The sequence below is a fragment of the Nanorana parkeri genome, unplaced genomic scaffold (genome assembly GCF_000935625.1).
Source record: "Nanorana parkeri isolate BGI_ZX_2015 unplaced genomic scaffold, ASM93562v1 scaffold783, whole genome shotgun sequence".
Taxonomy (NCBI): domain Eukaryota; kingdom Metazoa; phylum Chordata; class Amphibia; order Anura; family Dicroglossidae; genus Nanorana; species Nanorana parkeri.
In genome coordinates this window covers 348,288-376,246 of record NW_017307051.1, presented here as the reverse complement: position 1 = coordinate 376,246, position 27,959 = coordinate 348,288, and the positions used below count along the sequence as shown (strand labels likewise).

The window sequence follows — 27,959 nt, the reverse complement described above, 5'->3', positions numbered from 1 at the left end:
CCCCCCCCCCCCCCCTTTTTCAGATTGCGGCAGGAGGAGGGAACCAGGGAGGTAAAGTGAAGAGAGTATGTGAAGGTCCTCTTTAAATAGGATCTACAAGCAAATCATTTAGAGTTTCTGCTAATGTTATCTAGTAAACTGACACTAATCAGTGCAGTCAGATGACATACTGTATCATTTTCCCATAGCCATTGCAGCACCATTGAGCATGGGATATGTCAGAGTGACTCTAGTTGGGATTTCAGCTTTGTGTCCATTAAAGGAGAAGTATATCAGAGTAAAATGTAGGGGACTTCTGCTAGGTATAAGTGCATAGTACAAGTAAAGTTCAGGTTCCCTTTAATGACATACTACTCAAGAGCACCAGTTTGAAATGATAAAAAAAAAATCATTCTTTGTGGTATGAGCACCACCATTTGGCCTTTCCTGTCACCTGCCTTAACTAGTGCTAACAGGTTTACACTAATGTATTTAATTTTATAATTGCAAATAGTGAATTTTGCAAATAGTGAATTTTTAAAGCGTTATTTTACTAGTATGTTGTAAAGCAAAACTTGTATTACAAGATTACAAACACTATAATTTAAGCTATAGCTTGAATAAAAGCTTTAACTTGTAGTTACTGTTACAGACCAGTTTAATGAAATGATTGGCTGTAGCAGCGCTCCCCCACCTCACTGTAGGAATTATGGCAGACCTTTCTACATTTATATTGCATGGACTAGTTCATAGTGCTGTGTGCGGGGACATTTCTGCTGTATCAGGCAGAGTTTCTAGAAGCACTGAGAACATTTTCTGTGGCAGTAAATTGGCTGCTCACATGAATTTGCTTGACACTATTGTTTGCCTAAACACACAATCGCTTATTGTGCTGTGGTATTCTGGAGTACTCAACATAAATATATACATAGAGAATAATACAGGTGAGGTGACTTTATTGTAGGCTATATGGGGGCCTATTTATAAATACATTGCAGAACTATTTGTCCTGCAATGTTCTGTGAACGTTTGTTCTGTGCGAATGGAGGCAAAAATAAATGTTCTTAGTATATTTTCTCAATTGCCAGAGGTTTGATGGGATTTGTTGTTACGTTAGAATGAGTGCTGAGGTTGCCTACCTCGGCTTTAGAGGTTAAAAGGTGATTATTTGCATAGAGTTGGATATCTACTACCTGTCATTCATTGACATTCTTTTATTAGCCTTGTGACGTGTGTCTGATGTCTTTTATAGAGATCAGTAGACAGACACGGATGCAATCCTTTGAGGAATTCATTTGTCAATAGGAAGAGATCATGTTTTCCTATGAGAGGCTATGAACAGTTTCACCAAGTCGCATTTGTTCTGTTTCTATTCCTGGTCACTTTCAAGGTCAACACTACAGTGATTTCTGCCACTTTGGCCAGTGGAGCTCATGGTCAGACTGTTCTACTATTGGTGGAGGGCATTTAGGTAAGTAATGGCAGCATTACATGCTTTCCATGGTATCGCCGACTATGTCTTCTGACTTCTCAAGCAGATCCACCAAGAATAAAATGCATGTTGTGTACATTTTCTATTTTTCTCTTTTGTGTTATGCCCTAAAGGAAAAGTTGAATAGTTTTGGTCAGTTCCTGTTGTTCATTTTATAAACTGTTTTTTTTTTGTTTTTATATCACCTGCTAATATTTGGGGACCATCCTAACTTTTCTTAATGGGTTTACCAAATTTGCAGAGCCCAACGCCTCTTACACAACTGTGGTCCAGTCTCTCTTAGGAGATGGAATAGATATGTGCAATTTGATTTCCTGTTTCTCAGGTCAAATCACAATAAAGCTATATGGGCAACCTCACAGGTAATCTGTCATGTGAAAGGTGGAACCTGTATTCTGGTGTTCACTTCTGCAGCAAGCAGATGTAAGATCCAAAGACACCAACATCACATTAGGTATTCAGAACAAGCATTGTGAAATGGATAAGAAGACTTTATTATACTCCAAAATATTTTCTCACTTTTAAAAACACTGCATATCCCTGCAGTAGCAGCTTTTGCTGTTTTTTGTGCTTCCAGGTCATATTCCACAATAGAAGACTAGAAAAAATGGTACATGCATGAATCTATAACCAGCCTTTATAGCAGGGCGCACATTGGGAAGGCTTACAACAATACAAAACACAAAAATTCCCCAGCCTCAACCTGCCAGCCAGCCTGCAACCAAACAAGTAGCCCTGTCAACAGTATGCGTTAAAATCAGAGGTTTTAGTTGCACAAACTTTTGGCATGCAGTTAGGTGCTAGGGTCAAAGTAGAGTAGTTAGCGGGGGTATGGGCAGGACATAAGGGAAGCGGGGTGGAGCTGTGAGGGAGTAGTAAAAAAAAATAGTGTACTAGTGTCTGAGCACAGTGTAGTGGGATATATTAGGAAGTCAGAATGAAATGCAGACAAAAGCATACAGCAAACATTGGTAAAATTTGTATGAACGTGGTTCTCCGCATCTATTAAAAGGTATTCAAAGGTATTTATGAGAATTAAATGGAGATCGAAATTTAAAGGGTAAGAAATGTTAAAATCGTATGCTGAAGAAAACATAACTTTTTGACCTTTTTTTTTTTTTGCTTTAACTTTTCTGGCTATGCTGTTACTTTCTGACTCCAAGTATATGTTGGTTATGTGTTTAGATAACCACTGAGATCTTGAGGAATGCTGAATTAAGTTTTACTTGCTTAGAAGAATATTATATCAGAAATACAGCATTGTGCAGGAAACATAACAGATAAATCTTCCTGTATACCATAGATGAGTAAGAATTAGAGACTAACATTTCAGTATACTGCCATCTACAGCTCAAAATATAATATTACATCTCTGAATGTCAATAATACAAATCAGTTTATGCCGTTTTATTTCCAACAGTATAGACCCTTTAAACACAAATTAGGCCTGCAGTTTTCTTTAACTCTTGGTGCTAATGGCTGCCAACTGAACAATCCACTTGCTGTTGCATAATCAAAGTTTTTAACAGTTTTTCACACAGACTTGAAGGGCTGCTCATCCAAGGCTCTGGGGATTCCACCACGAACATAAACTAAAGGAAACCAAGCGCCACCTTCGTGTGTAAAATCGTTTATTAAAATAAATAAAACAAGGGATATATGTACTCGCAAGGAAACGCTTTCATCACGCTTTAACAACAAACAAGAGGCCACACTGTCAACCCAACATGGTATCGCCCCGACTATGTACCACAATTGCCTCCGGTCACATCACCGGCCGCAGTCAGCCAAGATTGACGCGTTTCAGGGGCAAGCCCCCTTCATCAGAATCACACGGAGGTGTCGCTCTGTTCTTTTGTTTTGTTTTTTTTACAAATTAGGCCTTACAAATAGCAAATGCTAACTTTTGCAAAATGAAAGACAATTCATTGGAATAAAGAGAAATCTGTGCTGGGTAACTGGTGGAAAAAAGCTATTTAGTATGTATACAAAAGAGTACAAATGTTTTCATAAATTACATTTGCAAGTACTGTATTTTTCCATGTATAAGACTATACTTTTTCATAAAAATATTTACCTAAAAATGGATGGGCATCTTATACACGGGGGGCCAAGAGGAGAACCACGGTTGTGAAACTGCCGATACCTCTGCAAACTAGCCTCACGAGTGAAACTTCCGATTGCAGAAACAAGCTAGCAGGTTTCCTCCAATCATGAGCCTTATGTACCCGACGTAAGCTGATGCTGCGGAGAGCCTGTAGCCAGTGCCCAGATGTAACAGGGAGCTGTAATGTCGGAGCATTCTGAGGCCAAAAAATTTCAGAAAACAAAAAAAAATCCCGGTAAATACCAATACCAGGAAGCGGCTGTTTTACTCTGCAAAATTTAAACTGGATGTAATCATTTATGCAAAAGAGCATGGGAAATATTGATTTCTGAATTTTGGGTAAGAAAAGTCCTATACATGGGGGCGTCTTATAGACAGAAAAATACGGTATATAGGATACCAGGTAAGTGTCTCCTGTTACTAAGTGCCTTGCCTGGCACTGCTAATGGGAAGTCTGTTATGTGATCCTCCATGACATAATGTGCACTTGCATCATAACATGGTAAGACTGCACAGAGCAGCACATTGTATACTCCACAGCATGCAGCTTCTTTGGAAAGGGGGTGGGGGGTGCAAGCTCTTCAAATATTAGAGTTTCTACTATGATTGTGATTGACCAGCTAGGAATTTGGAGTGGTTTTTAAGGTCACTGAGTGGACCCTAAAGCCGTGGATACTGGTTGTCTCTAAGTTCTATTAGGACAGATTACTTTTACTCTAGACATGCTGTCTCCGGAACTCCCCATTGCTGCCGCAGTGATCACATGTCTCTGGGCCCTGGCTCTCATTGTCTTCTGTGAGAAAAAAAGGAAGCTTGCCTCTCATAAGACTGTCAAATGCACAATGCAAACACTACACAAATCACCACGTGGTCGCGTGGTATTTGATTTTAACTAGGTAAACATTAGTGCTACTTTTTATTTAGATGTTTCATGCTCTTGAAATTGAGAAATGACACAGTAGTGGAAATGACATGGAGGACATGGTGGAAATGATCTGAAACCTGTAACATAACAGCTGGAATAAGGGAGCTTTGTGATAGTGCTACATTGTTATTCAGCTTTTAGTCAGATTAGATTAACATTATTGTTTTTAATAATGTTTTACTTGCTGTTCTGGGACAAAAACTGATGATTTACAAATAATCTCTAATTAATCCAGCCAAATGGCTGTTGTAAAAATGGGGCAAGAAATGTTCTTAGTCTAATTTCTTTTGTGGTCAAATGTTCTTCAATGGGGAAAATACTGCATTTTATCAACTAGAGGATCATAGAAAATAAATACAGGAGATACAATGTTACAAATCAAAAGACTTGTGGAGGTAATAAGCATATAAATGTAACCATTGTTTACCCTGAATTAGTAGTGGTTACATGTATATTGCCATTTTCTCCAGTGGTAAGCCATGGAGTTATTAGCGTTTAGGCCCCATGCACGCTTGCCTCCTGTGTTAAACGAGGAAGTAGAAACAGCTTTTATGCTTCTCAGATCATTTTTTCCTGGGTTTAGATGTTTTTGGGTTTACCTGCTTTTACATGCATTTATCTGCATTAACTGTTCCCAGGATGCAGAACATTTTTCCTTGTGCAAATGCCACTAGACTGAATGCATCTATACGCTGCTAAAGGTCTAGGTGTTTATTCAGCCATAGCAAAACATGACATGCTTTCAGGTGTGGTTAGAAATGAGCAAATGCACCTGGAAGCATGTATTTTAATTGCCGTGAGCATAGGTCTTGGACATAAGGTCCTCAGTTTATGGTCCTTAAACTGGCCATATATAACTAGGGATCATTTTGGTTCAATTTTTTTACTTGCCTTGATAGAGGTTAAAACAATTACACCAGTGTCGAGGGAGAGCAGCCATTGTCGGTGATCTGCCAAGTTGAAAGCTTTAGTTGGTCAAGCTTTTGATAATGAGGCAATGATGAATATAGATATATCTGGTATTACTTGGTGCTTTCTCATGCACTGAACGGTATATGCATTACCAAATGCCCATACTAAATAATCAGATGCTTTCATGTATTGCCAGCTACAGAATCGTGAAATGATATTGGACCCTATCGTAATCTCCTAAGTTGTAAGTGGCAAATTCATTCTTCTATAACCATGACGAGGAGAATTTTCAGCTTCATGCGAAGAACTGTGTGTTGCTGCCTCTACACAGCCTAGAATTTATAGCAACAATCACACAATCAATTGGGTTGCAATAGATTGTAAATCATGGCTTGAATACATTGTAATCTGCATTGGGAGCATGTTCAGTGCTGGGTCTGTACAGCTCTCTCCAGATTACCCCTGCTGATTAGCTGTTATTTAATGTGGCCATGTGCTTGTACAGTCAGGGTCATTAAATCATGAGTCCCCTATTTTGTTGCTTGCTCTTGTGTCACCTCGTATTGTTTGGTGTTGCAAGATGCCTGTTCTAATTAGAGCACTGATTAAGTTCATGGCTTGTTGAACAGATGAATGTGCTTTCAAAGTTTCCATTCTTACTGCTTGTATTTTTCTCCCTTCACTACATTGTTTGGGGGGCTGCACCTGTATACATGGTGGTGTGAAAAGCCTCCCTTCCCACTGTGCAGCCTGTGCTGGACTTGTGGTAATATACACAAAGACGTATTCCCAGTACAGAATCCAGCTTCCCCTTCACTCCACCGACTCTGTAATTGTCACAGATGCTCCAGCCCCACCTTCACCGCACTTTGTTTCATTCTTTGCTCTCTATAACGGCTCCACATGTTGATTTACGTGACAAAAATATATTTTCTTCTGTTTGGCCGCAATTCTGCTGGCTTGTTTCTTGCTTGTTTGTAAGATTGATAATATTTTTTGTCAAACTCTGAAAAATGGCCTGGATGGGAAGGGGGTTTAACACCGCGGATGTCAACTGGTTAACTACAACATTGATATTGCATTCTGGGTAATGTTATAAATGACCCTGTTGAGCTGGTTTGTTTTTATTTCAAAGTTTGGTTACAATTTATAAGACTGAATCAAGTACCATGTTACTTGTGAAACAACAACAAAAGTAACAGAAGGCTTTAGAATGGTATATGGCGTAGTGGAAATCAAGTCTTTAAAGGGTTTCTAAACCCTCCGGTTTTTTTGCATATATTTACTGCTAGCAAGCAGTAGTTATATGCAAAAAGCTTTTTTTTAAAAAACGCTTTAACGGTTTAAACTTACCCCGTCTTCGCCGCACGCTCCCGTCCGAGAATCCGAAACTGCTCGGGCAGCTGCAAAGCATCTTGGGGCGGGCGCATGCGCAGTTCGGATTTTCGGCCGGGAGACTAGGACAGACGCAAGGTAAGTCTATGGACGCGTGCACCTGCATGCAGACACAGCGGGATCGGAAGTGCCTGCAAGGACCGAGGAGTCAGCGCTGGAACGGACACCCGCAGCAGCACTGGAGAGAGGGCTGAAAAGGACAGGAAAGAAGAGGAAGATCTGATTAAGAGACATCATTTAAGGTAAGTGCTAACATTAACATTGGGGGGAGGGAAAACATTTTTTTTTTACTTTAATGTCACTTTAAGGTACCAGGCCCCATCCTAATCAGCTTCATGAACTAGTTTGCTGAGATTTGTGCCATTTGTAGCTTCAGTATTCTTTGGTGGGAATGCATACCCACCCTTTCCCATAGCTAGCCATATGAAAGCGTTGCTGGAGCACACTACTGTCTAGCATTCATTTTGTCCTTACAATTGTGTAGGATGTGTATGTAGAAATCACTATCCCAGTAATCCAATTTTGGACTTTTGGGAGTTTGACTTAGTCTTGTGTGATCTTCATATACAACTCAGATTGGGTTAGGGTATCTTGCACCGAAAGTTATTAAAATACACCATCTGTTATAGAAAAAAAAATCTCGTCTACAAAGTGATTCCTTAACTTTTTTCGTTATTTCACTAAATTCTCAGTACTTCTTAAGTTTGAATCTAGCCATTCGACCCAACTGGTCTGCTAAGCTAACTGACTCACTAGGCATGGAATATATCTTATTTGCTGATTTATGTGTTGACACAGCCAACTGTATACAATGTAATGAACCTCAGATTATGTGCACCTCATTTGGGGATGTCAGATTATGTCTAACGTCTGGCAGCACTGTGTTCACTACCATATATTTACAGGGTGTTTCACAAAAGGGTGAAGAGTTTGGAGAAGGCCGGAGAAGTGAACAATCTACAACAACATGGATGATTTGGAAAAATTCTCCAATTTAGCTCACTTTCCAGTTCAGCTATATTGTCCTAGATTGTTCACTTATCCTGCCTTCTCCAAACTCTTCACCCTTTTGTGAATAACCCTGTATATTTTTAGTTTTTTACCATAGATGCCCTTAAAAGTTTTAACTACCTCACTTGGTATATGTAAACTTCTTGGCAACGTGTTTTTAGAATGTGTGTAACTAAAGCACCATCACTGTTTTTATTGGATAACTGTGTTTTGTAAACATATATGCACTTTTTTCTAACCTATATAACTGTTGAGTTCAATAAACGCATTTTAAAAAAAAAGATAAAAACACAGGTATTTATGATTGCTGCCTGTTTCTGTGTTTGATCAGATGCAGTAAAAATGTAGAAATAACACAGGCGTCGATTATATTGTGATGAGTAATATCGATGTCCAGTAACGCTGGCGCTGTGAACAGCATGGAATCGATTGCATTCCTGAACTCGCCAAATGTGTATCAGGCTGGAAACGTTCCCCAGTCGTAGTTTTATTATAGCAGGTTCTGACCTTGTAAATTGAAGCCGCTCAGTCAATCACCCTCTCAGTGTTTCTGGAGAGCAATGAAAGCATTCATGAGATTTTGTAAGTAGAAACATATGTTTTCAAGCTCTCCTATTCCTTTGTTTACAAAGTCAGAATGCTGCGCTGTCATTTTCAACAAAAGAGATAACTGCAATACATGTGTGTACGGGGTGGGGGGGTGCAGGGTTGAGTGTTGCATTAAGATTACTGCTTTTTCTGCCTAATATGATTTGGGTGTAGTCTAATCTCTCCAGCATGTTTGACAGGCTGCAAGCCTTTGCAATATACATAGGAAGTGAAGCAGCAGATATTTGAAGTGTATGTTAGGCCAAAATAAAATAACTTATAATGTAGTACATCTCGGCTATACATGCACATTTCTTGTGTTTTTTGATTCCAGAGCATTTTTGTGGTCCGAGTGGTGTCAGCCCTGCCCAGATTTCTCTTGCCGAACTACACAGACCCACCCACTGTCCCATCTCCATAACATAAAAACGAATCTAAAGGTGGCCATACACTGTACAACCATCGCAAGACCTTAGTCTTGCGATGGTTGTAAAGTGATTAAAAAAAACGTACGATCTGCCCATCTTGGACAGGCAGATCGTACTCTCGATCATCGCAAGCCTGCCCCCTGAGGGGCGGGCTTCCGATGACCGCAATGCTGAATGGGCAGTGTGCGCGTGCGCACACCGGCCCGTTCGGCATTTGTCTCCCGAGCGCCGTTCAAACCAGCCGAAAATCGTACCATTCTCGGCTGGTTTTCTAACATGCTCCTTAGACAAAAGACGTGCGACTGTACAGTAGAAACGGTCGCACGTCTTCGTTCACACTGTTCGATTCTCGTACGATCGCGGGATTTCCCGCGATTCTTCAAAAGAGATAACTGCAATACATGTGTGTACGGGGTGGGGGGGTGCAGGGTTGAGTGTTGCATTAAGATTACTGCTTTTTCTGCCTAATATGATTTGGGTGTAGTCTAATCTCTCCAGCATGTTTGACAGGCTGCAAGCCTTTGCAATATACATAGGAAGTGAAGCAGCAGATATTTGAAGTGTATGTTAGGCCAAAATAAAATAACTTATAATGTAGTACATCTCGGCTATACATGCACATTTCTTGTGTTTTTTGATTCCAGAGCATTTTTGTGGTCCGAGTGGTGTCAGCCCTGCCCAGATTTCTCTTGCCGAACTACACAGACCCACCCACTGTCCCATCTCCATAACATAAAAACGAATCTAAAGGTGGCCATACACTGTACAACCATCGCAAGACCTTAGTCTTGCGATGGTTGTAAAGTGATTAAAAAAAACGTACGATCTGCCCATCTTGGACAGGCAGATCGTACTCTCGATCATCGCAAGCCTGCCCCCTGAGGGGCGGGCTTCCGATGACCGCAATGCTGAATGGGCAGTGTGCGCGTGCGCACACCGGCCCGTTCGGCATTTGTCTCCCGAGCGCCGTTCAAACCAGCCGAAAATCGTACCATTCTCGGCTGGTTTTCTAACATGCTCCTTAGACAAAAGACGTGCGACTGTACAGTAGAAACGGTCGCACGTCTTCGTTCACACTGTTCGATTCTCGTACGATCGCGGGATTTCCCGCGATTCTCGTACGAGAATCGAGCAGTGTATGGGCACCTTAAGGCTGGACAACTTCAGGAGCCAGGTAGCCAATGGTCCTTAAAAATTACAGCTGCTCCTAAGTTTTGAGGTTTACTCTAGTTGTCAATGAAGCTCGCTCCTGAATTTGGACAGACAGGCTCCTGAATTGCACATTTGTCCACCTCTGGATTAATCATTCTGTAGTTCCAAGATAAGAACTAGGAGGGCTAACTACTCTCCTTAAAATCATTCATTACTACCCTAGCCAATACATGCATTTCTTCTCTTCAGCTCAGCTCTGATGTTCTTTTGTTTTTTACATGTTTACTATTGCACTTTACCCAGCCTATAATGCTGGCCATACACCAGTAGAATTTTACATTTAGAATGGTTAGTGGGCTCTACTCAATCTCCACCGCAGTGACACGGACAATTAAAGGAGCAGGATGGAACATTTCTTTTTATTTATTTTTTTATATGAAAGTTTCCTCCTGTCGATTTTAATGCAACAGAAATGTTGGAAAACATATACAAAATAGAATTACTTATAGTCCATAAAAGAACTCTGAAGCGTGACCTCCAACAAGACCATGGTGTAGACAGAGCTTATACTGAACAAGTCTGCAGTGTCACCATATCTGTCCCCGTGGAAGTGACCGGACCCTCCGATTTAGAAAGTCTTTGGCAGGCCACTAACAGCAGTTTATGTGAGTGTGTCTTCATGCCTGATGTACTCGCCAATGTCAGCCTGGTGGATGACCACAATGGCCATCGGGTCTAGTTTACGGCACTCCTGAGTGGACTTGGCTGCTACACCGAAGCCCAGCGGCACATCTGCCATGGAGTATACAACCACTCCCTGGTACTGTGCGGTGTTCTTGGTTATCCTTCCAAGCCTGAACTTCAGAACGTGGTTTCCATACAAGTAAGACTGCTCAGAGCCCAGCTTCACCCAGACCTTGTACTTCACATACAGAGCCAGGTAATCCAAAGCTGTGATATGAAGTCGGAACTTCTGCATCTTGGTAAACTTTCCGAAACACGTCCCCAGAGACACCAGCTTGTCCCTTGCGATGTTTGTTGACAACTTTTAACATTTTTTCACTGACATAATAAACACGTTCGTTGTGTAATCGGAAACAGTACAAACCATCAGGACGATCCACCAGCAGTGTTATGTTCTCTCCAATGCCCCAGCACTGCCGCTCCTTGCTGTCTATCAGAACAAAGAGTGTCAGCTCTCCTCCACCCTCCCCGGCGATGTGGTGTGTCAGGATGGAACATTTTGTTATGTGAACTAATAAAATTTTAACCGTGAATGTGATTTTCGTTCATGAATCGTACATATTGTTATGTGCACGTGATGGGCTCAACAGAAACCTGCTGAATACATCGCACGGAGCTCTTTTGTGCTAACATTCAAGTATCCGGCCTGGATAACATTTTTAGGGGTTACAAATTAAATTAGTTGACTCAATGATGGCAAGAGCGAATGCTGTGATGAAAGATTTCAAAGGATAACGGTTTGCTGTAGATATTCCAATATGAATTACAAGTGGGTTGAAGTGTTGTGGTAGTGTTTTGTATTTTGCATACTCAATGTTTTTGTAATTGCATGAATAAAGGTTCTGATAAGTGCTGTGCACCAACTTGTTTTAGGAGTGATTGCTTTCTTTTGTAGCTGTATAAAATTGTTTGTACTCTTTGCCAGCATGACAGAGTGGTACAATCCCCATTTGTAGAATTATCATATTTTTTAAATCTTTATTATGCAAATCCTAACATAAGCCATCAGAGGTAGTTGGACCTACAGGCACAATAAAAAGATCTTGCCATAATCTTCCATGTTCCGATCATTCTCCCTATTTATAACTATGAAGGACATTGGGCATGCTATCGTGCTCTACATTTATGTAAACCTTATTGTGGTAAAACTGGAGCAGTTGGTTTAAATAATCCGAATGATCTGCTCATATTTCCCCTGAAATGATTTTAGATAAGGTTGTATATGAACGCCTGCGATTGCTTATGGTTGCAGGGGTGGTCAAATTCATATAGAATTCAGGAGCCAGCCTGTCCAAACCACGAGCCAGTAGGATGTTTTTAGACGCCAACACCATGGACAGCTAGGGGGAACCTCAAAATTTAGGTGCCAGTAGTAATTTTTGAGGAGCTTTAGCTACCTGGCTCCTGGGATTTGCCCAGTCCTGGATTATAGTATGACTGAGCACCACTAATCAGACTGGTTCTTAGATCATTTTTTTGCTTTATCACAGGTGGGAGCCAACATCCTCTCACTGCTTACAACAGCAATCTTAGACATTTAAATCCACAGCACCAGAGGCCTGCTGACTGTTTACAAAAGACTTGCTGACTTGTAAATTCAAGCACTTGCATATGAATGTGCAATGACTCACACAGAAGAGAATGCACACTGTGGAATCCACATCACAAGCTTCTGTAACGTAACTGTCTTGTTAATGCTGAACATTTGTAATCCCACAGTTCTCTTAACCATTTACACGGCTAGTTTACTTTTCAAGAGACCCGCAACACATTTAGTTAGAATTATGATAAGGAACACAGGAAAATATTTCTGTGAAAATAAGTTGAAATATTTTTTTCCCAAAAACTGATTGCTGAAAAAATAGAATTACAAAACATTTTGCAGGTAAACTGTTCAGATGGTGTGTTTCTGTTTCAGCTGTGTATTTAGCCATATGCCTGGAGTTCATGATAATGAGCAAGGGGTTCTATGTGAGGATGATAACATGTAAGGGTTTAATGTAAAGCTCATTTCCACCTTTGCAGAAGTATTTCTAAAAAACATATGCCAGCAGTATACACCAAGTGTTCATGAAGCGGGCATATGCAGTTGATGTATATATAAACAAACTTACATTTTGTTTGTTAGCTTTCCTCTTCATATCTGCATGAAAACTTCTGCCTATGTGCTGTGCAAACAATGTGAAAAAATATCCCCCCACCAGCCCCCTCCCCTTTTCTAGACATTTTCTGTAAAGACAGAGCTGGTGTTTACTGATCATGTTACATGTTTCAGTCTGACAACCTGGTGTCACTGTTTTTTCTGTGAAGAAAAGTTTGAATTTTATAGGCTTCAGGCCCAATAAAACCTTCATAAAAAATGAAGAAAGCCTGCAATGCGAGTCATTATTATGGGCACATGTATACATCATCACTGCACCTCTTCATTACCACAATAAATGCAAATCACTTACAATGATGGAAATGGACTTTAAAGGGGTATATGCAGAATTGTTTCTTTTTGAAGAGCAGTTTAAGCCCATCTCCCCTTGCAGTCAGGCTGCCCCTGTAGGGCAAGGATTAACAACTGATATAGGTCTAGGGTACCCGGGTAAAACCGTTTTACTTACCTGATCCCCGCACTCCTTGTCCTCTATGCTATGGCTTTTGCTGTATCTTCATGTATAATGCAGGGACGTTGTGCATTATAACTTGATGACGTCAGTGGGTCTCTGACCACCAGAGCGTAGGGGGAAAGAGGCTGCAAATGCCGGTCTTGGAGCCTGCAGGAGTGGAAATAAGGTAAGCAAAAGTGCTTTTTCCATCTTCCCTAGATGAAAGCAAGCAGTTAACCCTCGCTCCACTGAGGGAAGATTTTTTTCCGCTAGAGGAAGGCTTAAAACAACCACAGGAAGGCAATTTTGTAAAATGAACTTTCAGATTGCCATGGTCCATAAAAGAAGTTCAATGTCACCTTTACCTTGTGGAAACAAAAAAAGAAAAATCTTTGGTGCTGCTGTCACGTCTTAAAAATATATTAACATTAAGTTGCTTAAAGTATATGTCAACTTTTGCAGTCAGATATGTTGTGTATATCTATTCACATAGCATACCTAAAAATATATTTAAAAAAAATATTTCTTACCTTTTTAGGTGTTTTGTTGTAGCAGGCAACATAGCTGAATCCAAGTTTTTCTGAGCACCTTCACCGTGATCTGTCCTTATAGATAGACTTAGGACTGAAAGTTAGGGTTTGTGTTTGTCTCATTAACTTCATTAACATTTGAATGCTGAAGCCAGGGTTGCAGTCATTTAACCCTTTGTTAGGACAGGCAGTGTTCAAATACACTTAAATTATAATGAAATAAGCCAGCACAGTACAGACAGGGTCAATACAAAGCCCTCACCCCTCCATCCCTCACAACCCCTCCTAACATTGCAAAGGAGTAGCAAGCAGAAATTTGTATCCTTAAGAAGCCAATAAATCCTAGCCCAAGTAAATGCAATTTAAACTGCAAGAAGCATTTAAAAATATTTTAAATATATTTTCTTTTACTTATGCTATGTGATTGGGGACATGTAACAAATCTAAAATAGGTGTTATCCCAATTCGGCTAAAAAAGTGGAAATACATTTTAGGATCAATGAGTAGACATGCCGTGTGTATGACTGAATGAAGACTGCCAGATTCTGTTGTGCCTGTGTGTATGGGCCTCATTTAATCATAGACAGAATATAAGAAACAACTGATCTCTTGCCGTTTAGCTACAGGTACAAGTGGCATGCTTTGTGTCCAGATGAAGCAGCAGCAATTTGTCTATTGCATCTCTTCAATCCCGTAAAATGTCGGAGCCATATTTACTGTATAAAAGCCTAATACAGTAGAACTTAAAGCGGACCTTGCATCTCTTTGCTGAAATGCTGAATTAAACTTATGAAACAAAAAACACGCGTTGGAGGAAAAAAGTTATATAACATGCAACTCTTTCCCCTGGCTTCTATCTGTGGTATTAGGTGAGGGTGATGTGAGAAGACGATCCTGCAGTGTGTTGCAGTGTCTTCTCGCAAGAGTTTGAGTACTCAACATTTCTCGTGGCTTCCTTAGCAGGATAATTACATAATTCTCTGCATTGTAAAAGCCAGAGGGAAGGTTTGTATGATATCTAACTCTTTTCCCCTAGAGATCTTTTTTTCCCTATAAATGTTATTTGGCATCAAAGGGGGGGGACATTTTATATAGCTTTACCTTGCATGGAGTTTAGGGTCTGCTTTAAGGTGTACTGTGAAATATCTATATATAGGTAGGTAGTCAAATGTTGCACATGGATGGGAAAACATATGGCCGTAGTTTATAGTAGACAGAAAGGAACACTAGCATGTACAGAGGCCAAGAAAAATAAGGTTTCCATCTCCGTAAACCACTCTTCCTGAAGCAGCTGAAGTGGGACTAAATCCAGAAAATGAAAACACCCATTTTAAACCCCAGCATTCATTGACTTGGGATGTGGGATGGATTTTTCATAGAAATACAGCGCTGAAAAGCCTACTGAATGTTTACGCCTGAGTGAACAGACCTAGATTGATTTCCAGTGAAAAGTAGAACTGAACCAGTAACTACAACACATAAGGATTAGTTGCACTTTTATAAGGAATATTATCTTTTAACATTTATTGCAGGATAACTTTTTGGTATGTTTTGCCTGTATTATAAAAGATGAAAGGTATTAAAAGGCAAGGTTTCCAAATATAAGACTTTTATTTTAAAGGCATTATAAATATAAAATACAGTCAGTTTTATGTATAAATGTAAAAAAAAATTGTTTATGTAGGAGACACTGTATACTTGCCTGTCTGGCAGCCAGTAGCCTCCATTACAATTTTCGGCATTCAACACTTCGGGTTTTGTGTCCCCACCGAACATTGTGGTACCTTCCTCCAGCCCTTTGCTCATTGCTGAGTCCTGTCATAATGTGGGGTTTCGGGGATGGAACCATAGTGTGCAGCAGGGGACCACAGGCATTAAGCACTAGGACTGTTAAATGCTCAAAATTTTGATAGAGGCTCCAATGCTGGAACAGAGCGAAAGTAAGAGACATGTGCCGCTGGAGAGTTGAATATGCTGTGCTTTCTTTTGCAGAGACCTGCTTTTGGCAGATGTTTGATGTTAAAACAGAGTAATGTTAAGTTCCTTCATATGAATAGCTCTGATGTTTAGCCTCTAGAAATGTTGCAGTTGCTGTGTTTTTAAGTTTGCACTTTTTTTTTTTTGTATGTAACTTTCACATGATGAATGCAATTTGTTGGAATGCATATTCGACTTCCTTCGTAGAAGTGTATTCAATTAAGGCTACTGTAAAAAGAAATAAAAACCAAAACAAATGCTAATTAAGGCGTGGATAGATGTTCTGTCCTTTCCAACTTCATGTCAAGCTGTCATAATATAAATATGGCAGCTGTCATTGCTGTTACTTGTTTGTTAAAGGTGCACTGCCTACTAAGTCATCAATCTATAAAAAGTATACAGGATATGAATTCAGTTCAGTGGTAGCATAGCATGCTTGTTCCATGTCTTTACCTTTTTAGGGAGTAAAGCCAGGATTAAGATGACAGAGCTGGAGTCAGAACCTGAAGGCCTTGTTCACACAGACTTCTGGTTTTATGAGTGTAGTGTGTGCACCAAGCTTTTGGGAAGCATTTACAAAGCATCATTCGACTCCAATTGGCAATGTGAAACAAAGATCATAATGGGAGTGTTATCACATTAAATAAGTTACTAGCAGGATTCATCATTACTTGAAGCTTGTTTAAATCCTGCTAGCTAGTTGTTCATAGTGATAGATCTTTATGGGAGTGCTGACTATGCTTAAAACTGAACTCTAGGAGGATTTCAAAAAATACAAAAATAAAGGCCTTTCTGTATTCACTAAGACATCATTTAAATGTATTTTTAAATGCAAGCAGTGTTGTAAGTACCTACATTTGACCTGGCTTCTTCCTCTTGCAGCTCTTGTACATCAGAGCTTGGAGTGCGAGAGGAAGAAGCAGTAGAAGGAGCCAATCGCTTCATGTGCTGACAAGAACAATGCTGATAGGAAGAGAATGTAGAGTGACAGAGAGGAGCTCACCATTGTGCTGCTTTTCCTTTCTCTGTCCAGTCACAGAATAGTGTGGATCTAGGGTGACCTAGATTCAGAGGTAGTGGGTTAAATTATGCTGGCCATTAAACCAAGGACGTCTAGCTGCAAAATATAAAATAAAAATACTGTAGTAGTAAAGTAAGAAATCCTTATCTGAATGCTTGGCCTAGGTCAGTCATTTAGTTTCCATTCACACCTGTCCATTCTTGTACTTTGAGTTAACGCATGTGCATTAGCATGCATTGTAATGTGTTTAAGTGCGTTGCATTAAGGCAGCCTGTTATTTTTGAATGAGACTGCCAGAACACAAGAAACCCAAAAAACAGAAATGTTAAATTTTTTTCTTTTTCATGACACCACGCACTACAACATCTTAGCGTGTTGAGGTGCTATTTAAAATTGTTAAAAAGAGTGTCAACATGACATCCAACTAACTAAAATTTGCAAGGTATGAAGTTGACAAAGGTATCTTCTCATTTTTTCAGGAAAAGTTTCTATAGAGGGCTTGACTGTGATAAAACATGTAGTGGTGATACAAACCTAATATATCAGTATGTAACAAAGAAAAACTACACCTGGAAAAAAAAAAGTCTCTCCAGTGTGTTTCCACGCGAGATGCAAGACATCTTTCTTCTCTAATCTAAGGTGATTCATCAGTATTTTTCTGACTGTTCTACTATGACTGCCTAAAGCCACAAACTGAGTGTGGCACCCGATAATTATACATTGTAGACAAACTGTACTTTTGTAATCCAAAGACAGTGGCCTTCCTAGAGCGTTGTGTTTGTATAAAAGGCTGTCAGTTGAAGCCTTGCTTCTGAACTGAAAAAGGGACTTGTTGTCATGGTCTGGAACAGACTAGCAATTATAGATGAAGCAGGAATGTGTGGGGTGATTATCACTAACTTGGCGGTTCAGTATTCCCATGTCCCCATATGATGCCAGGGACTCTGCAGTGCTCTTAAACAGATTGAGCTGAGAAATCGGGGCTTATTGCCGGGGGCTGATGGATATTTGATTGTAGACATTTCTAGGTCAGCAGGTTTTTACTTGGCAGAATCCCCAAAATAGAACACTAATCAAAATGCATTAACCCCTTCACATCCGCCTCATTGAAAATTCTCTAGGAAGGACATTACTAAAGTCATCCTTTCATAGAAGCAGTATAGTCCTGCTTGCATAGAGTTTCCGGATTTGGCTGAAATCAACAGCCTCTGGTGCCAGAGATTTCCCATCCTTCTGGTTCCCAGTCAAGCAACCACCTTGACTATTCAGTCATTGACTCTTGAAAACGTGGCCATGTGATCCTCTCAGTTCCTTATTTTGTGAACATATTTAGAAATATCTATGGAAAATATTTGTCCTGGATTTTATCATTTCAGCGTTTTTTTTTAAGTCATGAAATAAAGTTTGACTCTCATGATACTGGGGCTTGTTCACACCATGTCCATACCAGAACAGTTTGTTCTCGAACTAAAAAAGCATCCCAATGTATCCCTATGGTATTTCTGGGCTCTGTTCACACCAGCGCAGTCCACTCTGGTCCAGACAAAAAAAAAAATACTGCTTGTCTTATTATCTCTGGTCTGGAATGCGCTGAAACACATGGAAATGCATACAAATGCACTGGACCGCATCTGAAAGTCCATTTTAAGCTAAAACCGCTACGGAATGCGGCAAAATCACAGCTAAAATGCACTGCACTGTATTTAGATATGTTTCAGATCTGGTCCATACATAGCATGAACATAGCCTTAAGGTGCCCATACACCTTACGACCATCGCAAGACTTTTGTCTTGCGATGGTCGTATGCTTATTGAAAGCTCGTACGATCTGCCCACCTTGGACGGGCAGATCGTACTTGCGATCATCCAAAGCCCGCCCCGCTGAGGGGCGGGCTTCCGATGACGGCAATGCAGAACGGGCAGTGTGCACGTGCGCACACCGGCCCGTTCCGCAGCTATCGGGTGAGCAGGCTAGAAACCCGCAGAGAATCGTACGATTCTCGGCGGGTTTTCGAACATGTTGGCTCGACAAAAGACGTGCGACCGTACAGTAGAAACAGTCGCACGTCTTAGTTCACACTGCTCGATTCTCGTACGATCGTGGGATTTCGCCCGATTCTCGTACGAGAATCGAGCAGTGTATGGGCACCTCACTTGGCACCACATCCTACCAGAAATAACAGTGCACAGCTTTTTCACGTTTTTTCTACAGCTTCCATTGCCTTTTCACCTCTCTATTGTCTACAGAAATGTATTAAAAAAATAATTCTGAATGCTTCTATTAGCATTGCAGAGCTCTGCTTCATGTCCTTGGTTAGACCCGTGAAGAGGAAACCTTAACCAGCCATGTTATGCACTAGCTTTGTATTGATGTTTTGAGGGTGCAAAGGCCTATTGGATAAAGAGCTTATCGTAATAATTAACTGTGGGTGGTGCTTCTTTTCTTACTCTGTTTATGGCCAGGATGCTGTTATAGTTTATTTGCTTATGTATCTTACTATTGGCTTCGAGGATAGTTGGTGCATTGTATAAAACAGAAATACCTTTTGAATTGTTTCCAGCTGGTCATCTGTGTGTTGAGTATGCAATTATTTATCCAATTTTCTCTTACTGATTGAGTGGACTCTAAAGTCAGAGGGCGCTTGACAAGTGAAGACACAACACAGAGCTTGGACTCCAGCCAGAACAAGGAGTTGGGGTTAGATCATAAGGTTAAGTGATAACAATGAGTATGTTGTTAAATACCGTGATCACTACTTCTGGCCTAGTAGCTGTGTACATGAATAAATAAGATTTAATTGCCACTGTTCTAGTTTTCAGCTAAGCAATGCAACTGCTGCCAAATACATTACATGGGAAGGAAAGGCTGTTACTAAAGCTTTGAGTTAAAATGGAAAGCTTAAATGTCAGTACCGCATATTTTCTTTTTTGGATCGCTTTTCTATGCGTTTCAATTGGTAACATTAACTATTCTATAATATACATATACACGTGCAAAATCTGTGTTTCTTTCCTACATGGTTTCTTCATATGACAGAATGTTGTCACCTGTATTGTTTTAGCAAATTATGGTTTAATAACATTTTGTAAATATTGAATTTATATTTTATAAACCAAAATGTAGAAAATCCACAAATTATTGGAATATTGGATTCAGCATCTAGATCATTTAAAGCTGAACTATGGGGTCAGGGCTTTTCCCCATAGTTCTCCTAAGGATCAAGGGAGAACACAAACTAGCGTTCTCCTGTGACGCAAAGGTCAGTATACCGCGAGCTACAGCTTGCGCTATTCTGAGACCGCCGCAGCCGGGACGGATACCGACATTGCTGTCGAGATCCACCCAGCTCTGGGATTGACAGCTGGCTCTGCCTATCTAGAGGCAGAGCGAGCTGTGCCTGTCCCCTCCCCGTCCGTTCAGTTATTCAGCGCTGGAGGATCGGACAGGGGAGGAATCCCTGCAGGGAGCCGAGAGTGATAGTCACGGCCCTCTGCAGGGATAGATCGAGAAGTGAGCGGGCGACGATATGTGTTCGCTCACTTCCCGATCTACTGAGCCGACCTGTGACAGTTTCATTGTCACAGGTCGGCTCAGATTATGAGGCTGAGTGAAAATCACTCGCCTCATAATTCTCCTTTTAAAGCTGAACTCTGGAAAAATACAAGGGGCATTTCAATTTTGACTTGAATCTTGGTGTGTTTTGTGCATTTCTTTCCTAGTTGCACATTGTGACATAGTTGTGAAGGTTGAATAAAGACAGGCCCCTCGAGCTCAACCTGTGTTCGTATGGGTATGAGAGAGTTGTTAAGATTACCTGTACCTCTTTATATCTTTGAAAAAGTATCTAGAAAGTTACGGAATGATTCCATACTCTCAGCTGAAATCACTATATCTGGAACAGAGTTCCACATTTTAACATCTCTCACCGTAAAGAATCCCTTTCACTGTTTAGGTTTAAACCTTTTCTCCTCCGTTTTAGATAGTGGTCTCTTGTATTCTTCACTGAACTAACCGTAAACTGTTTATTACTTATTTTCCCATCACCATTAAACAATTTGTAGATTAATATCATGTCCCCTCTCAGGCTTCTCTTTTTAAGAGTGTACAAATTTAATGCATGCAGTCTTTCCTCATAGCTCAGGTCCTCTAACCACTTTATCTATGTTGACCTTCTCTGGACTCTCTCCAGCTCAAGGACATCCTTTCTGTTGATCGGTGACCAAAACTGAGCTGCATACTCAAGATGTGACTGGACCAGTGTTTTGTACCGGGGTAGAATTATGGATTTGTCTTTAGATTACATTCTGTTTTTTTATGCAGGCTTGTACCCTGCTTGCCTTATTCCCTGCTGCCTGGCATTGCATGCTGATACTATGACTCTTGTCCACTAGGACTCTCAAATCTTTTTCACCTCTGATTCCCCCAGTGGGATGCCCATTAATGAATTATTGTTCAGATCTGTGCAGTAAAACAGTGTGAAACTTTGCCTCTGTGCAGCAGCTTCCTGTAGTAAAGACCAGTCACTGCAGGTCTCTCTCCATGTGCAGGGTGACTGGTCTTGTATCCACACCCTCCTGCAGTTTTCTCCAGGCAGCTTGTAGTGGGTGGAGGCTTCATTGGTCCCTCCCATAGCACTGCTCCCTGCACAGGCTATGTGCAGCGCAGTAATTACAAGGTTACAACTGGGTTCACAAATGCATTTATATCCTTTGTGGCTATGGAGGAATCTATGTTAATACATTTTTGTGGCCAGAGTTTAGCTTTGAGTAGAAGTCTTACACATGTCCATGTGCAGCTTACACCTATTCCATCTTTGCCATGCAGACAAATTTGTCTCTAGTTTTTCTGTTGCATCTGTGCTTGGATAGGACTAGCAGTCTCTGGATTATTTCATCCCATGTACAGCAACATATTTGTGACATTCTATAAATGGCATTACAAATAACGCCTGTATCTCACAATATAGGTTTGTGGCTCTAAACCACAATGTGGATACTTGAAAAGCAGAGTGTTTATTATAATTCTGCAGTTTTTATTTACAATTTAAATAGTTAAAGGAAATCTTGAGTCATTGTTGATTTAAATACATTGTATATCTGAACTCAGTCAGCTCAAATGTGTACAATTTTTCAGTGTATGTGTAAAAGATCAGCTTTATGTACAGTAAGGTTACCAATTGTTTTTGTTTTTATGTATGTTTTGTAAATCTGTATGTACATGGGTCAGCTTTATCTACTCGCCTACATATGCAGGCTCTGCTTCCTGATTTTCAGTGTCACACAGTAGTTGTGCTACTTCTCACAATGCATGAGTCAGCCATGGCACTGAAAGCAATGCCCTCCCTGTGTGGCTTTGTCTGAGCACGTATTAGGCAGGGAAACTGAATGAGGCTCAGTTAAATGTAGAGCTCCCTTTAGTGGTTAATCCACAAATACAAGATTTAATTCAATAACAAAGTATTAAAAGACCAAGCATGAAAAAATTTGAGTTGCATTAAAAATGTATTTGACGGTAAAAACTGCAATCATTTAACATGTGGTCATTAGAAATACTCTGGGGGGGGAATGGTATGAAACCTGGAACAGACAGAGTCTGGAGCAGTTGCACATGGCAACCAAGCAGCTTCTCTCCTCTCATTTTGAAAGCTTAACTGAACAAACTGAAGAGAGAAGCGGTTTGCTTACTGTTGGCAACTGCTCCAGATTCTGTCTGCTCCAGTTTTGTTAAATTCCCCCCACAGTCCATTCCCCTTAATATGGGTCTTGGATCTCCTCTCTCACTCATCTTGACTGGCCAGCCTTGGTATCACACTAACATGATCACACGCCATGAAAGGAACCCTGAGTCTGGAGATGGGAAGGCTGAAAGAGACAAGTTACCCACTCTTAGATCTTGTCAAGAAAATTTCCACCTTTTTCATCTGGAAGTTCGGTTGTAGGCGTATATATACAAATAAATATAAATCTTTGTGCTATAAATATATATTTTTTAAATTGCAATAATTCAGTATTTAACTAACTCAAGCATATTTCTTTTGTCTTTTTCTAGGATGACAGTGATGGTATCCCATGGTCAGAGGAAAGGGTGGTGCGCAAGGTGCTATACTTGTCTCTTAAGGAGTTCAAGACTGCGCAAAAGAGACAGAGTGATGACTGTATTGACGGGAGTTTAAAAACTCCGAAAGGTGAGTCAGGCACGGACAGATTTCCACATCAGGTCACAGTTCTGCCTCAGTTAACATCTGTCAGACACATCTCTTTCACCTTAACCCCAATTAATTCATCCTTAGTGTGAGATTTTAACTTTGGACCAACTGCTAAATTAAGTGAAAGCATGCTTCTAGAAGACAGGACGTATATTTTTACAACAGCAGGAAACCCAGAAGTTGCTCACCTGTGTTTTTGGTGTTTAACCTGTTAGTGCATAAATGACGTGTTATATAGCAGCCTCTAACCACAGGGGAGTTTTTTTGGCAGCCAGAAATGACTGTCAGCTTGTTGAAGCACAGCAACTTTGTGAGGCCAAGCTTCTTCGATGGGTACAAAATTAGGCTTTATTCTTGTTTGTCCAGAAAGCTACCCCCGTTTACCCCACTTCACAAGTCTGTGGGAGCAACTGTGCCAAAACTTAGTTCTGACAGGCCTCAGCACTGAAACCAGTGAGGAGTTTGGCAAGAGAACTTTCCAGTGGTTAGTTTTTGCAGTAGCAGCATTTTCAGTTTAATATTATTTACAGGAATTCTTAATCGCCCCCCACCAAAATCAATTTGATATGAGATTTATATTGCACACATAGTTTGTTGGGACTAATGGACATCCATTGTTATTGTGTTCTAGTATTGCACATGGTTTCTCATTCCAGTGATAATAGTTGAATTCACCTCATTAAACCATTTTAGTTGGTATTTCACTAATTTAAAGCTGTGTGAATTGTCTTTGTGAGATAAATAATAAGTAATAAAGGTAATGCTTCTCCTGGAAAAATGCTGCCCTAGGTATCCTATTGTTTTTGTGACAAAAAAACTTTGATTATGTGCTGTCTGATTATCAGAGTTCAGATTGGCTCATTTACACATTCAGCAGAGATCATGTGACAAATGCCTGGCCTTTTTTGCACATGCCCTGCACTGGAGCAAGCTTGCTGCAGAATTTTCTCCTGGAAAGTAATAATCCAGGGGCGCCCACAATTTTACATCTGGAGATTTATTTTCAAATGAGGAGCTCTATGAGATCTACCAATGAAAAAACACCTGCTTGCAGCATTTTTGCAGATCGCACTGGACCGTAACGCAGGCACCAATGTGCCTGCGTTTCGGGTGCGGGCAATTGCACTGTGGGGGGCGTGGCTGTGGTGCCATTGCCTTAAATGCACCGCCATGCCCCCTCCCGCCCCTTGAATGCAGGGAGCGAGCCAGCTTGCGTGGTGTGAACCAGCCCTCTCTCTTGGCTGTCTCTTCTCTCTCTCCCCTGTTTCTATCTGCTGTCTCTCTTCTCTCACTCTCTGCTGTCTCTCTTCTCTCACTCTCTTCTGTCTCTTCCCTCAATTTCTCTGCTTTCTTTCTCCTGTCCTTTTCTTAAGTCCACTGCAGGTCACCTCTCGTGCGCCAGCGTCCCGTCCTCCCACGGTGCTCGTGTGGCCGACGTTGCACATTGGGAGAGGTGTCCCTCCCCTTCACGTCTGCGGCTTCTGACACATTCAGCCGCACGAGCACCGCGGGAGGGCAGGACACAGGTCAGTGAGCCGATCTACAGGTGTTCGCTTTGCGATTGACTGGTAGATCGCGATCGACCTAACGGGCACCCTTGTAATAAGCCATTCTCTTTATCTTTTCCAAATCCATGAACTTGTATTTGCACTAACCTTTTTTGTATATGGATCTTATTTAAATAGGTCTTTAATTGCAGCTTCTCAGTGGAGCAATATTGCAAGGTCTTGCCCTAAAATTTCCTTATACTCATTGCTGATATTAAAATGATCTGTGACTCCACAGATGAAATCTGACCTAGCAGCCCTCTAACTATAATCATCAACCTTACCATGGTGTGACTGCCTTAAGCTGGCCATGCACTCTACGAATTTCGACCGGTTCTTGAGGAACCTGCTGAAATTCACACAGCTGGTGCCAATATCTGCACCCTTTCGACTGGCATACCTCGCTCAGCTGATCGAAGGAGACGGTAGGAAAATCTTCAAAAGAACAGACACAGCAGCCAACGAGCTGCTCGCCCTGTTCGGGTATTCTGACAGCAGCTGGCAGGCACAGCTAGAATGCAATGCAAACGGTGGGAGATTCCTCCATCAACGCTCTTTAAGTTTTGGAGGAATCCGTAATATTTTCTTTGTTCAACCCATAGGCTGAACTAAAACTATGACAGTGTATGGGCAGCTTTACATTCACATTGTGTTAGATAACCAGAATTGTAATGGAACCTGCTAAATCCTATTAGATTTGCTGTTAATTACTGCAAATACAGCAGAAACCGTGAAAGTGAGCACTGCAGTCATAGGTTATTTTCTGACATGCATTGAATAGTGGTTATATATGGCTGGTGAACAGAATATTGTGCGTTGATCATTTCTGAAAAATTAAATCTCTTTGCCTGTAGTCGGCCTTGTTTCTTTATGCTGATTAAAGAGGGCAGCTGTAGCAGCCTTTTTTTTTAATAAAAAAAAAACAAACAAATATTATAACGCCCTTAAAGGAGAAATATGAGGTGAATGAAAATCACTGAGCCACATAGTTCGAGCCGACCTGTGACTATTAAACTGTCACACGTCGGCTCAATAGATCGGAAAGTGAGCGAACCCATACCGTCGCTCGCTCACTTATCGATCCTGTCCCTGGAGAGAGCCGTGGCTGTCACGGCTCCCTGCAGGGATTCCCCCCTCCCTCTCCCATCCTCCAGCGCTGACTGGCAGAACGGACGGAGGGGGCGGGCACAGCTGGCTCTGCCTCTAGATATAGGTAGAGCCAGCTGTCAATCACGCAGCTGGGTGGATCTCGACAGTAATGTCGGGATCCGTCCGCACTGCGGCGGTCTCAGTATACCACGAGCTGCAGTTTGGGGTATACTGAGCTTTGGGTCACGGGAAGATGCTAGTTTGTGTCCTCCCGTGACCCTTAGAACTATGGGAGAATAGCACTGACCCCATAGTTCTCCTTTAATGCAGTTATGCGTCATAAAACTTAAAGGTTTCAAGCGATCAATACACCCCAGTAGAATTGGCCATAGTTTGAAATACAAGGTTAGGTTATTGTGTGCAACATTTATGCCTACAACTGTTTATTTAAAATCTCATTATATTTTGCCTTATTACATTGAATGTCTTTGCTGTTGTTCTTGTGTGCATTAGAGCCACAGCTGACCTGATTTACCCTTGGAGATCCCTACAGCCGAATGAGGAATACTCTCAACCAAGTTATTTGTCCTCATGTTTGGCTCACTATAAATAGCTAGGCCTGCAAGTCATAAATCAGTGCAAAGCTTCTGCCAACACCTATTACCATTTTAAGCACACTGGAATGTATGCATTATTTCAGGGGCTTCAGTAGTATTTACATACAAAGATTTATGGATCTCTTGCCAGCAAAATTGCATTACAAAGTGGAGCCACAAACAATCCCCTTGGTTACTATAACAAAGTGCAGACACTTGTCTGGTTCCCAAGTTTGCAGCAGTGATAATAGTGAGACGGTGGGGCTGGTCTTAAAGCGAAATATCAAAAGTATGCGTTTTGGTGTCAATTCCTATGAAGCATCTTCCCTAAACTAACCAGGTGTTTGCCAGTAAATCCTAATTAATTAACCTGCCTCAAATAAGAACTGTCTAACTTTTAGCAACCAATCAGATTTAATCTTTTTCTATTTTTCAGCTTTTGCTTTTTACAAGTCGTAATCCGGTTTAATTGGGATCATACAGACAGTTAACTGAGACTAGTTGATGTGTATAGTTCACTGTTTTTTTAAATACTAGTTATCCCTGCCCTTGATTAAATTATAACCTAGAAATTATTTATTTCTGTGTGAGCCTCTTATGTCCATCATTGCACTTTTGTCCATCAACACAACAATAGAATGGAGGAGATGAAGTTTGAACCCATGTGTTGAGCCTTATGGGTTGACCTTGAAGTGGGCCTAACATTTAAAAGCTCACTCAGTTAATTAACATGGTAAATGTCAATATTACAAAAAAAACATATTTTGAGTGAAAAGGTCCTAGCTTTTCATAAAAGTACTGCTCTGAGCTCCTTCATGTTCTAGCTTAGGCAAAGATCTAATGGTCTAATTTTAACAGGTGCATTGTTGGTGTTTGACATCACTGGAGACTCTAGTAAAGTTACCTCCACCTATGCTGTGGGTGCTTGCAGGAGAGGTTCTGGCTTCATGCACCATCTGCTGCATGTATTGCTAAATGCTGAAATTCCCAAATATGTAGACAATACACCAGGTAACAGAATTAGATATAGTTGCTTATTTTGCATGACTAGACCAGTTGGTTTGGTGGGCGTAAGATCAAGACACAGAGATCCTGAAGAACTCTAACTAGTATTAATTGTTTGTAACCCAAATTTGTAAGGGGATACTTGTGATCAGGATTCTGTAGGCTAGCATTTAGATTTATCAATTATGTATTATGGAGAATGTGATGTACTGGCCCTTTGCTATCTATTTGAATCCAATGGCTGGCTGTGAACACTTAACTTGGTGAGACAAGAAGTAATGCACAAAGACCCAAATCACTGCTAGAAGTCTGTAAGAAAGTGTAAAAATGGTGTGAAGGGCACTGGAGCAGAGGAAATACACATTGATGAAATTGTGGTGTGAGCAGATTGAGAGCAGGTTTTAGAGTAGAGACCTATGGTACAGATGGGCCAAATACTCAGGAAATTAGTAATTTATGAGGAAACTGAGGCTAAGCCTGTGTAAGAAGGCTAGTGGTTGTGCTTAAATTGCCAATGAGAGTCAGAGGTCTGAGTTTGAAACATTTTGTGTTGGTGAAATGGAATGTAAATTTGTTTGCAGTCTCTTTCAAGCCGGCAGGCACTAAAACAAACCATACTAGTTATCTATCGTTAGTTATATTCAACTGAACTTCTTTTTGT

The 27,959-nt window shown here is 40.8% G+C and overlaps 1 protein-coding gene and 1 pseudogene across 1 annotated transcript in view; one reads left to right on the top strand and one right to left on the bottom strand.

Annotated features, from left to right (window-relative positions):
• Positions 1-27,959, top strand: part of JARID2 (jumonji and AT-rich interaction domain containing 2) — a 156,917-nt gene that overhangs the window by 51,781 nt on the left and 77,177 nt on the right. The window contains exon 2 of the mRNA XM_018564793.1: positions 22,905-23,040. Coding sequence (XP_018420295.1) covers positions 22,905-23,040 — 136 coding nt within the window. The remainder of the gene's footprint in view (positions 1-22,904; positions 23,041-27,959) is intronic.
• Positions 10,595-15,663, bottom strand: LOC108793767 (annotated as a pseudogene).